Genomic DNA, 15844 nt, shown 5'->3' with positions numbered 1-15844 from the left:
GCAATTTAAAACTCGCATCCAAAAGTAGAAAAGGAGTACTAAATTTTGAGTATTTTAAACTCAATAGGCCAGGCAGCTGGATGAAACTCGACACCGGTGTAATTTCGATGTTAAATTCAACATTTTATAGAAAACGGTTTCAAATTGGATGCGTTTGAAAAACTTGAAATAACTAGGTTCCAATCTTTCAATGTTACATTACTAAACGGCGTAACTGGATTTAAACTTTCCCCCTTTTTTCACGACTGTTTTGAAATCCGAATTCTTTTCCACCATCCCTCGGAAGTTATTAACACCCCTTCAATCTTCCTCTCCCCCTCTCCATCCCGCAGATAACTAAACAATGCTGCAAAACATCAAAATTTTCGACGAAAATTCTTTCCACTTTTTTATCTTTGCAAAACACCTCCCTTGTTTTGATTTGGTGTGTATACAGCTCGCGAATTTTTATCATTGCATGTTTGACCTTGATTCTCACGCTATCGACGTCGAAACGTATTAAAAGTTTCTTGGCATTGTGGTAAGTGTTTTAATAATGCGCAATTGATGACATTGGTACTTGGAATGATTCACAAAAGAATAGGAACTGTTTTTTCGTGAAACTAGCGTCGGACTGTGCAATAAATTGAATAAAAGGACGTTATTGGAAAATTAAGAAAAGGGAGTATAAAATGGGTCGGGTGCCAGGCATCATAGTAAAACAAATGTCAAAAGATCAGTGGTATGTAGTTGAGCAAATTAGAATTATTATATTACAAGTTATACAAAGAGTCTTCGACGACAGGCTTCCCGTATAATAATACCCCAGGAACGTTCCTTGGGGATTACTGTTACAAAAATCACAGTTGTTTCAGCGTCTCCTCGAGGTCAGCACTTAATTATTCCGCTATCCCTCCGAACTTCCTCAAGTTTGTTTCCTGAACTCGGTGTAGTCTGGTATGACGGCCTCGTAGGCTGGTTCGCCATCCTCCACCACCCAAATGCTCCCAGACGCAGCCTCCGATATCACCTTCACCACTCCAGCCCCAACGCATTGCGGCCTGAGATGGAAGACAGCAATTATATATATATATTATATATATATTCGTATAATATTCAGTACCAACAAACCTTATCGATTTATCGACAAGCCATTTTAAATCAATTTTACATATTTTATGGCTCTAAACATTAGCAAATGTTTATGGCTTATGTACAAGTACATAATTGATACGGTATTTGGAGTAGACGATCCACAGCCCAGGTCATTTTTCATGTAGGAAGATAATTAGAAAGATTATGCGAAGAAAAATATTTATTGTTCAGGAAAAATTCCACAAGAACAAAAATATTATAAAACAAGCTTACAGGAACATTAATTACACAATATAAAAACTTTTTATTTTTTGAAATGTCCTGTATGATGTTTTCCCGTTTCATAGCATAAAAAATATTACAAATGCATGATCTAATTGCAAGTAAAAAAAGGCAAATGTCGTCATACACCAAGCAGGATTTTATACAAACGCAAAAAGTAAACTATTCTCAAGTTTACAAATAACAAAATGTTACAGCAAGACAAAAGAAGGGTAGGGAAGGAAGAGAGGAGAGAAACCCGGCGTCGGCATTAGCCTGCTCTTATCGGAAGGCGCTGAAGGGGTCACGGCGTAACGTCCCATCCGACGGACACAGTGCTGAACTTTATAATGACTCTGCTCACAAAGCACTCAGTCTGGGTATGAGGACGGTGAGTCCCAGAAAATGTCCACCGCCGCCGGGATATGAGCCCAGACCAGCCCCCGGCGTCCGCGGCTCCACGTACGTTCCCTTACTGTCCGATTAGTTCCCATACCGGCCGTCAAGCGCTAGCAGTACACTCGTCCGGTCGTTCCGGGCGTATTACATGGGTTGATATGGCTGTGAGGTAACTTGATGCACTATATTTATAAAAATTTTGTAAGCCGTGCTTCGCGCATGTACTCACTCTTACGCGCTTCAGTTTTAAAGAATATAAAATAGCTTTATTCGTGAAAACTGGTGCAGTAGCTTCCGTAAACGGTCATAAAATAGTCTACGAAATCGGGTGTTTGAATGCTTAATCCAGCGGGGATAAATAATAAAGGTGTGTTTTTTGTAGATCCCATTTCCGCGAGCCATTTAAGACAAATAGGACGATGGTGTGAAGATAATATACCCACCTGAAAAGGACATCGGTCGAAATTACCTTGCAATGGAAGCAAAACTGCGAAGTGTTAACGGAGAATATCGGTAAGGTACTCAATAGCATGGACAGAAGTATTAGGCTGAAAACTTAGTAAATGAAGCGGCAATAAAGAAGCAATGGCAATCTCCCTTTACTATTCCTAGATAGTTGAGGAGAAACGAGTGCCGACCTAGCCAAAAAGCTTTCGCGTAACTTTGCCGCTACAGCTTTCACATTGATTATTTGTAACAAGCGTAACTGCTAAGTAAGTCCTCTCAACAGTAAAACTTAAGACCGAATATTTACCTCTCGAGTTCCATAGCTCAGACCAATTAATTTTCTTTTCCAATACCCACCGAAAATCATCTTTTTTTCTACTTTTCATTAATTTTTTTCCTATCTATCTCCTCACGCCTCCCCCATTGTTTCGCCACTGCTGTATTAGCTGCTCCATTCCTTGGATAGATACCAATATGAATTCCTATAAACTGAAAATATTAATCCTTATGATAACTGTAATTGTAGATTCAGCATCTGGAGAGCAACACACGGCATACTTATACTTACAAGCACTACAAGCAAAGGAATGGTTAAACAATATAATGGTGTGAACGATCAAAAAAGATATTTCTACAAGGCTAAAATGAATAGCATTTATTTTTTTCAAAAACTTTAAGTTTCTCCTTCTGGAGGCATACTCTCGGCCAACCTCGGCATTCTCCACCCGTGCAGCTTGCCTCATCCTTGAATTCAAAAACTGGACAATGATGGCAGCAAGCATCATTTCTCGATGCTCACTGCACGGGAAGGAAAGGTCGTTCCTTTCGAGGATATCACTAAGAATAAGTTCGCTGGCATTCCAGCATTTGCCATATTTTTTAAATCGCACTTGAAGCGGAATTGCGCTTGGTTGGACAAAATTGTTGATTTTCCTGATATTGCATTTCGCAACCTTCAAAGCACCTCAGGTTCGTATTTTCCTTGTATTCTAATGGTGATATGGGGTCCCCTGGGATATTGTCCTAGTAATCTTATTTTTTAATTGGTACCTACGAATTTAAAAAGAGAATGGGCCTTTTAGTTGATGTGCCGAAGCCAAAATATGGTACATCCAATGATGAAAACTCAGCTAGGGGCTTTTTCAAAAATTCTCGCCTATCGGCTGAGCCTACTGGCGAGGGTCAATATTTTTGAATGCTTTCTTTTCATTGTTGCAATATAACATCTTTATATTATTGCTTTATGCAGTATTTTTCACATGATATAACATAGTTAATTAATTTTCAGGAGTAGAGGAAGAGTTAATCTTTCACTTCTCAACAATTTTAAGGTCTTTGTCTTGCGGATTTTTGATTGATTCAGTAAAATTTAAAAAGTTCTTCATGGATACAGCGGAAAATTTTGTGAGACATTATGGTCGGTTTTACATGCCACCCACTGTGCAAAAAGTGGTGCAGATGACATCGAGTCGGCTCTTCTTCGTATAGGAGAACTGTCGGAGGAGGCCCAGGAATCTCGCAATAAAGACATTAGAATATATCGTGAGCATCACGCGATAAAAATATCTCGACTTCAAACTAATGAGGATATTTTCCGGAGACTGATCCTAATATCGGATCCTTTTATTAGCACATTAGGAACTGAACTAAACAAATGCCGGGGCCTTAAATATCTTCCGCAGGAGGTTCGTGATCTCTTGGTCTTGCAAGAGTCTCAAAATTCTTCGAGTGCTGAAGGAACAAGTGACTTTGTACGCAGTCACGCGCACGGGTGCAAAGTTAAATACACCAAAGGATGAAGTTCGCCATGAAAAAATATTTGACTTAGCCGGGATTCGAGGCGAACTTCATCCTTTGGTGTATTTAACTTTGCACCCGTGCGCGTGACTGCGTACAAAGTCACTTGTTCCTTCAGTGCTTTGAAATTTGTCGCCGCAGACCAGCGGAAAATAAGGGTTTTTCTCCCCGACAGTGGCTTAGTAAGCACGACCCTCGCCACATGTGCCACAGTGTGGACTTGTGACGTCAACATCTTGTTCGGTAAAACCCATCCCGAAGTTCGTTCTGAGAAGATGGCTTGGTGGTGTAGCACGCCTGACCAGCAATCGGGAGATCCGGGTTCGAATCCCGGCTAAGTCAAATATTTTTTCATGGCGATCTTCATCCTTTGGTGTATTTAATTCTTCGAGTGAATGAGAAGAGGAGGATGGGAGGGATTCAGAAGAATCTGATGCTGAACAATTGTAATACATAATTGTAAATTTATGAGGAATTAACCATGCTTTTATGAGAATAAAAGAGTCACTTAAATACTATTTTGACACTAATTTATTAATTACTTTTTAGTCCATACAGAAGAATCTCTCGAAATCTGGAAATCGTACCTCTTTAACGTAAGTCAATGCACCAAAAAACCCTACTTTTAGCCGTTTTTTTTTTGTTTATTGACTAATTTGAAAGAATATTAACTCATTCTATACAACTAATTATCATTTATTTTCATATTTTATCATGATTACCGTTTATCTATGCAGTCAGCGTTACAATTAGCCAGTTAATAAGTTAAAGTTCCACGATATCGCATGAAATAATAGTTTTTTCGTAAAAATAACTGCAGAAATGAAAATAGCTCGCCAAATAACATGTAGGGAGCAATTTTTCAAAACATCCAACGAAAATCTGATTTTTGTCTGACTTTTTCGCGATCCGGACCACTGTGCGACGTTTCCCTCGTTGTCCGTGATAATCTTCTCACGAAGAATATCGGATTCAATAAAGTGTTTTTCACAAACAACTTGCGGATACTTGACGATAAAATTATCACGAGGAATGCACCTCTGCCACTCAGCTCGTAGTCTTTCTTCCCTTGACACCAAAAAGATATGCACCTTTTCTAAGTTAGAGTCATACCCAGAGGTAGTACATACAACCTGGCACGATACGTCTTTTGCCCACCATTTTCCTTTTAAACTGAAATAGAGAGTTTTTCCAACTCCTAAACACTCGTTCAACGATATACCATAAGTAAAACTGGCCTCCGTTGCAGGAAAAGACTGTAAAAAAACGTGGTTTATCGCAATGAATCACCCAGACGCATTACTTCCCATGCAATCGCAAGGCTGACGTCGGACGAGTGCACAAGTAGCGCCAGCGGTGAAAATGACGAACTAATCGGACAGTAAGGGTCGCATGAGCCAGCAGGGGAGAGGTAGGGAGAAGCCGGGGGCTGGCCCAGACTCACAGGGTGGGAAGTCAGCTCTCTAGCCAACCCACCAATCCGATCTCCAAATTGTCGACTCGTGCACGCAGGGTAAAAAATAGAGGTGTCTAAATAGCTGCTAGAGTAAAATTTCCCTGATTCTCATGAGCTCAAAATTGCCGTGGGTCGGTTCCCCTTTTTCCCAATATTCGTGACTCATTTTTTATCTTTTATTTTAGGCTCCTAGTATTTTTTATCATTTTTATTTCTCATTTTATGCAGACAAACTGTGCCATTTTGACACACCAGGAAAGGTTTATTTTTTAAATATGAAATTTTTAAAATGATTTCTCCCTTTTAGCGCGACTGTTAGAGCATTTTCCCGGCAAGACAAAGGCTCTGGGTTCGATGCACAGTCAGGCCGCAGACCTCCTGGTTTCTGACTTTTTCAATCTACCACAGCAACATTGTCTTCGTCCATTTTATGCTATGACTTTTCTATTCTGTGAATTGATAATTAATGATTACGCTTATGGTCTTGTGTGAATGGATGAGATAGAAAATAAAATATAAGTGCATACGGAATAGGCAATCTTGAAGAAAACACTTCCAGAAAATACACTAAAATAAATAAATAACTGACTAGATTTTAAACATAGAGAGACAGAAAAAGGGACACTGACAAATGTTTTCAGGTGTTTCAGCGGGATGACCCACTATTTCCATGAGAGAGAATGGCCTACCCTTGACTGTACCCATGTGGATGGACCTCAGTGTAATAGGATAGGTCATAATAGGTCAATGTTAATGCGTATTAATGAGTCGAGCGGTCACTCACAGTTGTTTGGGCACGTCCTCTATGGAGATTCCGTATCTGCTGTACATGTCGAGTGCGGCGTCGCAGTGCAACATGTCGGTGGCCGTCATCCCAGGGCAAACGGCGATCACCCGAACACCCGACGAATTGAAGTACATGGGCTCCTGCACAAAACACAAACATTATTCATTATTATTTGCTTATTCGATATTAACATTGGGCGCTCATAATCCAGTCGGCCAGGGGGACTGCAGGCTCCAGTGGATGTGTGAGACAAGCTTTGCGAGGAATATGGGACTAGGATTAATCACAAGAAGACCACGGTTTTTCGATTTTGTGAGCATCGCGATTATGGAATGAGGATTAATGACTAGAAGACCAAGGTCATTTCGTTTTGTAAAGCATCGCGAGCTGGAAATGTGAGGCTCAAGATAAAAGTAATTGGGCAAACACTTAAGCACGTAGAGACATTCAACTATTTGGGCCGCACATTAGAGGAAAACGGTGAGGGTATCAGGAATTGCATTAGCAAAGGAACATGGTTCATGAACATTAAGGAGCTTTTTATAGGATGGTTGTGTAAGAGTTAAATGAAAAGGTTAGTGAAGAGTCAACATGTATGCACACGTTTCCGGACCGCAAAGCGCTACACTCCTGATCAGACTCTTTACTAACCGTTTCTTTAAACTCTTACATCACCATCCTCCAACAAGTTCCTTCATGAACGCCTGTACAGTGCACAGTCGTTCACTATACACAGTACGCCTGTATACTGGGACGCCTTTACATTGTGCAGTGTACTGGCGTTCATGTTGTACATTTTACTTGTAGCATGGCGTACAGTGTACACTAAGGAAGGAGGACGAGAGAAGATTGGAGGCTTTCGTGATATAAGTGTGGAGAGGAAAAGAGAATATGAAGTGGACGGAGAGAAGGAAAACGACGAAGTGCTGGATATGGTGGGTGAGGAGAGGAGGCTTCTAGATGAGATACGGAGGAGACAGAATAATAATTATTATTAACTCATTTATTGCTCTAGGAGTTTTAACTCCTTTGGAACATAGAAATTGTTAAAGTGGTGAGCAGTACAATTAAGATAGTAAAAATGGAAAAGAATAATTTCTCTTTCTAACAGAAAAACGAACATTAAACATACCAAGAAGTAAATAACACAAGCTTAAAAAAGGAAATTTAGCTTAACAAATGAAACAAGAACTAGATTAGGTACTACTTCTAACACAACAATAGGTATTAATCACATCAATGAGCAGATAAATGATTAATAAATTACATGATCAGTGTTCATGGGTAACAAGAAAGTAGGTGGGTGACTATCCTTTTCTTAAATACTTCCTGTGATGCACTGTCTTTTACATGTTTCGGCAAATCGTTCCACAGCTTTGAGGCAACAACAGTAAATGACTTCTGAATTGTAGCTGTGGGGAACTGTGAGGCATACAAAAAACAGGGGTCTTGTCTTGTAACAACATTGGTGTGTTTGCAACTGGGGAGAAAAAGATCCTTTAAATACAGAGGGCTACCATATTTAAAGTGATTGAAAATAAAACAAGCCATGCTATATTTTCTCCTTGATTTCAGATCAAACCAGGACAGCTTTTTAAAATAAGGTGAAATGTGTTCATCTCCCCGTAAATTAAACATGAATCTCACACAGAAGGTATGGAAGAAGCGAGTATTAGCGAGGAGGGAATGTTAAAAACCTTGTTAGAGGGAAGGATGCTTGATGGGCGTGGGAGGAAGGGAATAGGATTTATAGACAGAACGAAACGAATGAGAGGAATGAAGAGGGAGGTTGATAGTGGGAGACGACCGAAATAATGGAAAAAGTTTATCCAACATAATGTAAGACAAGGATTTGTTTTGGATTGCGCTTCCTGAATGCCACAATGCCTGCGTGTCCTTACCCCGTAGGTCCGGCTGAGTCCGATGATGGCGTGCTTGGTGCCGCAGTAAATGGGACAGCCGGCATATGGCTTCATGCCCAGGACGGATGCGATGTTGACGACCACGCCTCCGCTTCCTCCGTTCTCCTTCCCCATGTGCTTCATCGCCAGCACCGTGCCTCTGCTCGTCGAAGTCTGTTCAAGTCAAGATGGAAAAGTCAACCAAAATACAAGTGCCAGGAAAACATCTGCTCTTTTCCCTGCATCACATTATAGTTTGAAAGCGTCGATTCATTGCTCGACTATTATATATCGCACAACAATTCATTGATAAATACTTTTTCAAAGAATATGGAGTGATTGCAATGTAGGAGGAAATTATTGTTAGTTAAATTTACTTCCTGAAATACTTTCAGATTCGAAAAGTGCTTTCGGGCTTCCAGCCGGGTGGTCTATCTCCATGTCAAATGGAGGGAGACCAACCGGTTGGAAGCCTGGATAGCATTTTTCGAATATATATTCACCGGGAAAGCATCAGATCTTACTTTACTTTCAGATTATTAGATTGGCATTGAAAGTAACATTTTTTCGACATGGAATGATTCGGTGATGCTCGAATCTTATCATGAAAAATGTGCCAAAATCTATTGAAGAGTATTTACTCACCACATTAACAGCTATCATTCTTTCGTAGCGCCTCTCATCAAATACTCCGGCATTGTTGACTATTATGTCCAGCCCTTGGAACGTGTTTTTCGTTCTTCTGATGGCATCTGGAAAAAAACAATAATCTCTGAGGTACTGTCCAATTTATCGATATATATGTATAGGATAGCACTTTTTCCACAAATCTATTGAGTTGATGAGATGACCTAACGGTCGAAATGCGTCATACGTCACTCAATTAATCTCTTTTTCATGAACTGAAGATATAATTTCACTATATCTCGCCTGCCTCGGGGTATGGGATAATTCCACGTCTCAATCCAACAGACGTTTGCCCCTTTGGATCTCAGATGTTCATGAAAATTCTTGAATGGGTCTATATCTAAAAAATTAAAAATTACACGTTTTATGCGTATTTTAATTATTTCGCGTTTTTGCCAAAAAAACGTGCCTTGAATCATATGATACCCTCTATTTCACTACCTAATTATGGTAGAAACATTATTTATGGCGTAATTTAAAACTAAGAATTTGCACAAGAAATCGTACATACAAGAAATGTGTAACAATTTTAAATGTGAAATGTGTAACAAATGAATGAATGCCCCTTTCTATTTAAAAAAATTTAAATGTTTAAAAATTGTTGATTAACTTTTCTCAAAATATCCAAATCAGAATTAGTACATGCTTTCATTTTATTATCAAAAAACAAAAACGTGAGCTGGTAATAAAATCAAAGGAACTGAATTGGAAAATTGAGATTGTGGAACACACTGCGTTGCAGGGTGTTCGTGTGAAATACATGCAAAAATATGCCTTATTACATCTCGCTATATATCCTGCCATGACTCTTAGGGAATAAGTAGGATTTTAAAAGGAATATTTGATGACCTTTATGCTCTTAATTTAGAGTGGATATCACTAAAATATGGATATTAAAAGCTGATGAGAGAATCATTTTGTAAGAATTGAAAAAATAAGCTTGTGAAGAGTCTGATTTGGAGTGCAGCGTGTTGCGGTGCGGAAACATGGACAATTAGGAAGGAGGATGAGGGAGAATGGAGGCGTTCGTGATGTAAGTGTGGAGAGGAATAGAGAATGTGAAGTGGACGGAGAGGAGGAGGAACGACGAAGTGCTGGACATGGTGGGTGAGGAGAGGCAGCTTTTAGATGAGATACGGAGGAGACACAAGGTATGGATGGAGCCAGTGCTGAGCGGGGAGGGGATGTTGGAAACAGTGTTAGAGGGGAGAATGTTGGGTAAACACGGAAGGGAAAGAAAGAGAATAGGAGTTTTTGATAGAATGATAGGGAGTAGGCCTTACAGTGAATTAATGACAGTAGTCTAAGTTGAGAGGGAACACTGGCCCGGTTAATCTGCGAAATACTCCATGTATACCTATCTTAACCGATATAATACTTTATTTACTTAATCTATTTTTACAAATAAGATAAATTCCTTCAGCCATTCGAAATTCCTCCCCGTACTCTGAAGCGTGTTGGGGAACATCGAGGAGGATCTGGAGGTATTTTCGTCACCATTATTCCCTTGCAAAGTGATCTCGTCTTACCCTCGAAGTGTTCTTCCTTGGTGACGTCTCCTCGGATGTAGATAACTTGCTCTGGTCCAAATTCCGCGACTAGAGCTTTGTGGACCACCTCGCCTTCGATACCGTTGATGTCCAAAATGGCAACCTGCAGAGAAATGAGTGAAGATCAATCAGAAAATCAGTGTACGAAAGAAATTGTTTCGTTGGAATTGGTTTATTTTTTTGCTTCGAATTTTTTTTAAAAAGTGCTTTGGTTAAGCCTTAATAGTCAACAATTAATTGTAGTTAGTACAAAGTTGTCATCATCACCATGAATCAAAATTCGTAAGAATGGTTTTACGTGTAAGTTCCGCTCACAAGCGTTTCAAACGTAAAATTGAAGGTGCTGGCTTTGTTTACATTTCAATAAGTTGAGCCTTGAACCCCTCGCTGCGTTTGTGACCTTGAATGGTGAACTAGGTCATCTCCTTATCTTGGGACAGAGTGTGATATGACCCTCGCTGACATCACAGACACAGCTAGGCCTCTTGATTTGAAAAAAATATTTTTCTCCAACGCGTGCAGCTTTTATGGAGAAAACCCTTGCTTTATTTCAAGCATGAATAACTTTCAGTAATTAATTTAATCAACGGGATATTCGTCATTGTGTATAACAGATGACATAAATATCTTCGTCAAAAGTTTTCTTTTTTCCATAAAAAAAACTGGCAATGTATTTCTGTGGTTCTTATTCAAAACAATAAATACTACCAAAATTGTTAGGTAATAATGATCATTTGATTAAAGTGTAAAACCGATTAAATGAATCATTCTAGTTATATTTTTCTCATTACTTCTTGCTTTTTCCGTACCTAGTTATTCGGCTTACAAGGTGACAGAAATCAGGCTGTTTACGTCTCCCAATTCTAATGTGCTTTGACTACTTCTCCTCTGCTGCAATACTAATTTCTTACATTTTTGTATTTTTTTAGCTGATAATATGGTATTTAATAATATTTAAAACCGTTTTTATATTTTCAGCTGATTAGATGCATTGAAATATTAGCTCCCTTAATAATTAGGGAAGACGATATAATTTAATTACGAAAAGGAATGCATTTTTTAAAATTTTCGATTCAAGGACGAATGATTTTATGCGTGATATAAAATCTCTTATTTTTGCGGAAGAAGAATACGTTCGAGGAAATGAGTTATGCACTTATGTTCACGTAATCAGAAAGCTCGATTCAATATCAGTCATGCACCCAGTCTCCAAGGTTTCCAATTGCGATATCGATCACTTTGTTCAAAGTCCAATGCGGAATTACAAAATCAATTTGCGCAATCATATTTTATCAAGGTGTCCCATTTTTTGGGTCGAGTAATCATCTGCAGATTTTTTTTAATGGTTTGGGCTTTAATTATGTTTTAGTGTACCACATTTAATTTATGCGCATACTTATTGCACCGTTTAAAGATTTCATTTGAATTCAAAACAATAGTGCCTTTACTATGCATTGGATTACAATCTCTCAAGTATCGAAGCATATGCACTTCAACTTATGAAAATTCCGGGCGAAATGCAAATAATCTCCTGGGTTTTCCTTTGTAGAACTTAAAAAAGTAGCAACCACTCTTCAGATTGTTTCTGAATAATGCATATTGCAAATTTTAAAATTTTATTTCTTTGCTTGAAATAAAGGTCGAATCTCTGCCGTGTTAAGCTGTTGTTGGGGTGGAAGCCAACCCTCCACACAGCTTGATAGCAGCCCAAGAATTTTCTCATCATAAGATGAAGCATCATTCCTACTCAACCGGTGTTTTTTCTTTTTTTCGTGACGATTTACTTACTCTAAACTACAACTAATTTCTTATATTCATTAGGGCATTGAGAGTCACCCTTTTTCAACATTTTTCTGCATTTTAAATGTGAAAATATAAATTTTCAAATTTGAGTCGTGCAATTTGAGTTGAGTTGACATGGGCATGAAATGACTTAATATACTGCAAGTTCAGCATCTAGCCTGTCGGATGGGACGCTGAGCCGTGGTCCCCTTTCTTCAATACTAGTACGCTACAGATTACGACAGATTTCTGCATGCTTTATGTATGTTTCTGGTTCGTATGGTGGCTGTTTTACTATTCAATATGCAGGTATCCCTCGAATAACATGAATTCACGCTACACAGTTTTCGCAATTATACGAATGGATCTCTGGATTGCGCTCTATATGTCAACCAATCTTCAATCAATTTACCTCAACTAAGAAACTTGCCAAAGCTATCATATCACCTCTTTTTCAGCATGGAAAAATACAAAGAGAAACACAACACAATGTAATCATAAAGTAGTTGGCACTACGAAAGATAATAATCACTGAGATTTTCGATCACTGTGTCTTATCAACTGTATTGATTCCCATTGATGTAAAATAGCTCGCATATAGGTCAGCCTATGGCCCTGAAACTTCAAATTATACAACCGGAAGTACACTTCTCACTTTACACGGATTTCGCTTAACACGATACTTTTCTTGAACATATCTATAGCGAAGGATACCTGTATTCAGAGTACACTAGCTAGGACGGGACCAGAGAACATTTGATTTATTTTTCGAGATTTGAACCCGGCCCAGTGGATAGCAAGCTACCACTTTTTGTCACAGAAAATCCGAATGGCAATTAAAGTGGGAAGAGGTAGATTACTCCAAATGGGGGTGTTCACTTGTCTCATCGGAGAAGTTGTTCTGCTGTCGAGGGCATGGCTAAGGCCTCTCTGTCATAGAGTAGTCCATGCCGAGTAAACACTTCCCCACTGATGGCCGCCTCAGTCAATCAAAAAACCACGCTCGGAGATATTTACCTTTGCCGAAAATTATTGGCATATGGATTTCCGGTTTCCAAAGTGGTTACCCGAGAGCTTCAGTGACGACGAGGTTAATTTTCCCCCTTAATTAAGTGAAAGACAACAAATACCCGAGCGATCTGTTTTAATTATTCGAATTCGAACAGTTCAATTTAATGCAAGTATTTGTATTTAAAGTAACCGTGTCTTCAGTTCTTCTGATGTCTGAGTGAGCATTTCCACAATTGTATTCTTGTCTACCTTCAAAGCTAACGGTTTTTCAGCACGTAAAAATATCCGAAACTTTGAAGAGTTCTTGGGACTAGCCACCGGGTCAGGAACTCCATTACTGTCGACGTTTCGATATCTGAATCAGCCATAGAAACGCCTCTTCACGGAATCTATTCCCTGCGAAAGCGACAAATCTTTCTTTATATCCGAAAGAGTTCATGAGATATATGGAACTGGAAGAGCACACGTTCGCACGATACTGGGGCGCACCGGGTGGTCCTCACAAATGGATTGTGCGGACCCTGAGGCATCGCAGGGCCGGGGGTCCTGGCGGGGACACCCTCCCTGGCCATTCCGCCCCTGCTTCGGAGAGACATTCGGAGGGCACTTCTAGCACGTTACTCCGTCCGTCCGATGGGACGTTAAGCCGTGGTCCCCTTTGCGCCTTTCGTCAAGCTTAGGCTAATGCCGACGCCGGGTTTCTCTCCATCCTTCCCTCACTGCACGAAAGACCTCAGCTGTCGGTCGCATACTCCAAATACCATGCAATACCAAACCACTCCCAATCCTCACAACCAACTCCCAGCTCTTTTGGGACACCGCCCGCCTCCTCAGCCATTGGTTGTACTTACTCTGCACCCCTTGTTGAGCAGTTCTTTGGCGCAGGCCAGTCCAATTCCCCTGGCTCCGCCCGTCACCAAGGCAACCTTCCCACGGGGGTCCATCCTCGTGTGTGTCGTCACTAGCTATCAGCCACCTACTGCACCCGACCGAAGCACGGGCAACAGCAGCCATCGGCCGGGACTCGTCATAAAGGTCAGCTATTATCTCCTCGTGTCGTCACGTCTAGGCAGCACGTAATGCGCATTACTCCATCCCATTGGCGCACACTTATCTCGACCTTCCACGAACACATAAGCGTTGTTTATACGTCCGCGGCGAGATAAGCGACGACGGACAGACAGGATATCGGACGGGCGCGAGAGGTGCTTCTTTTCAGGGATTCGGTTCTTACGATCGGGTCCATACCGATGAATCGGTCTTTCAAACCGTTGAAAATGAACCGAACGGCCCAGAAGCGGGAGACGATGGGAAAAATATTCATCGACTACCGTAAACCGGGACAACTTTGCCACTTTTTGTTTCTTTTTCAACTGCACTCTTATAACTTCATGTACGACAATGAGTTAAAACCATTTTCAGCCATTACTCTTCGTCTCCTCTTTCAAAATGTGTGAAAAAATTACCACCTAAGTAAAAGTTTATACGTTAAAATAATTGAAAATATAGTTGGCAAAGATTCTCTGGAACTGGGGCAACTTTGCCAACGGAGTTATATCCAGCGGAAACCTCAATAAAACAATGGAATAAATAATTCTAACTTAGAAAACTCTTAAATATAGAATGGTACACACAATGACTCAAAACACTGAACATAATATGCAATGGTTATTCCCCTAATTTTTCTTCTATTTACAAGTTCCTCCAATATGATTCTGGTGATCTGGTGTGAAGGTGCTTGGAAGTGATCAAGTGTGATTTTTCCACGGTTTCTCCTCGGGTCACATTAATTTTCCGTCTTCTTCTCTATGGCGAACTTTTGTTTGAATTACAACGAAAGGCTTGAAGATAATTCAAAAATGAAGCACTTGCTCTTGTAGGAGTGTCATTACGATCAGTTTTCTATGCATCCGGAATTCAAGACTAAACTTCTTCGGGATTGAGTGGCACGATGCCACATTTCTCGAACCGTGATATGATGTTTGAGTTCATTTTACCATCTTAATCCAAAGCACTGAGATTTTTTTGCCAAAAGTGTTGGAAATGTTCTATTTTCAAGACTTTTATATCTGGTAAAGTTCAATAAATTATGGTCTGTCAGTGTGGCTCTTCATTTATTTTTTACAAGGTTTGAAGACTGAAACATCAAAAGGTTGATATAAATGATTGGACGATGGTGTAAGAACACAAAACGAATCAATCGTCAATCAATGGCATTAAAAGGCATTCCAGTCAGCACAAACTAGCACATGTTCGAGTATCTCTTCTTCCTTACCCTTGCTCAATACCGTCTGGCGCCCTGGATTCTTTGAATGGCGACACTTCACCTTACTGTCAATTGTCCTATGTGGAATATTATATTTCAGGGCTGCTTTTCCACTTCTCATTTCATTATTAATCACAGCAGTGACAGCAAGTTGCAGCATGGTGTCATCATAATTTCGATACCTGCGGCCTCCCCACTTAGTATTAAAGCGTCTTGGCATCTGAATAGTCTATAAAACGAATATGAAAAACGCACCCTTAAGAAAAAAGTGTATTAGAAATTGAGAAATAACAATATTGTCAGTTGGCAAAGTTGTCCCATTTCCACCAAGTTTCCTGGTGCAACATTGCCAAGTTACATTATTAAACCTAAGTATTACATACATTTTACCATTTAAAGCGATTCTGAAAGTAAATTATATATGCT

At 39.8% G+C, this 15844-nt stretch overlaps 1 protein-coding gene across 1 annotated transcript; it reads right to left on the bottom strand.

Annotated features, from left to right (window-relative positions):
* Positions 1-709: 709 nt before the first annotated feature.
* On the bottom strand, positions 710-14169 carry LOC124163599 (15-hydroxyprostaglandin dehydrogenase [NAD(+)]-like). Its single transcript, XM_046540615.1, has 6 exons — positions 14004-14169; positions 10339-10462; positions 8768-8874; positions 8123-8296; positions 6219-6361; positions 710-1040 (listed from the first exon to the last, which is right to left on the bottom strand). Exons 1-6 carry the CDS (start codon positions 14094-14096, stop codon positions 905-907), a joined length of 777 nt encoding a protein of 258 aa, XP_046396571.1. The 5' UTR covers positions 14097-14169; the 3' UTR covers positions 710-904.
* Between the last annotated feature and the right edge of the window lie 1675 nt (positions 14170-15844).

This window comes from Ischnura elegans, chromosome 8 (assembly GCF_921293095.1).
Source record: "Ischnura elegans chromosome 8, ioIscEleg1.1, whole genome shotgun sequence".
Lineage (NCBI taxonomy): Eukaryota > Metazoa > Arthropoda > Insecta > Odonata > Coenagrionidae > Ischnura > Ischnura elegans.
The sequence above is the reverse complement of the archived record's forward strand: the minus strand, read 5'-3'. Positions and strand labels throughout refer to the sequence as shown.

Excerpts from the sequence above, each read along its gene's own strand:
- LOC124163599 (XM_046540615.1), bottom strand. The coding sequence starts at position 14,096 with ATGGACCCCCGTGGGAAGGTTGCCTTGGTGACGGGCGGAGCCAGGGGA. Across the intron at positions 8,875-10,338 it reads CAAGGAAGAACACTTCGAGG|ATGCCATCAGAAGAACGAAA; the intron begins GTAAGACGAGAT and ends GTTTTTTTCCAG. Across the intron at positions 1,041-6,218 it reads GAGGACGTGCCCAAACAACT|GCCGCAATGCGTTGGGGCTG; the intron begins GTGAGTGACCGC and ends CTTCCATCTCAG.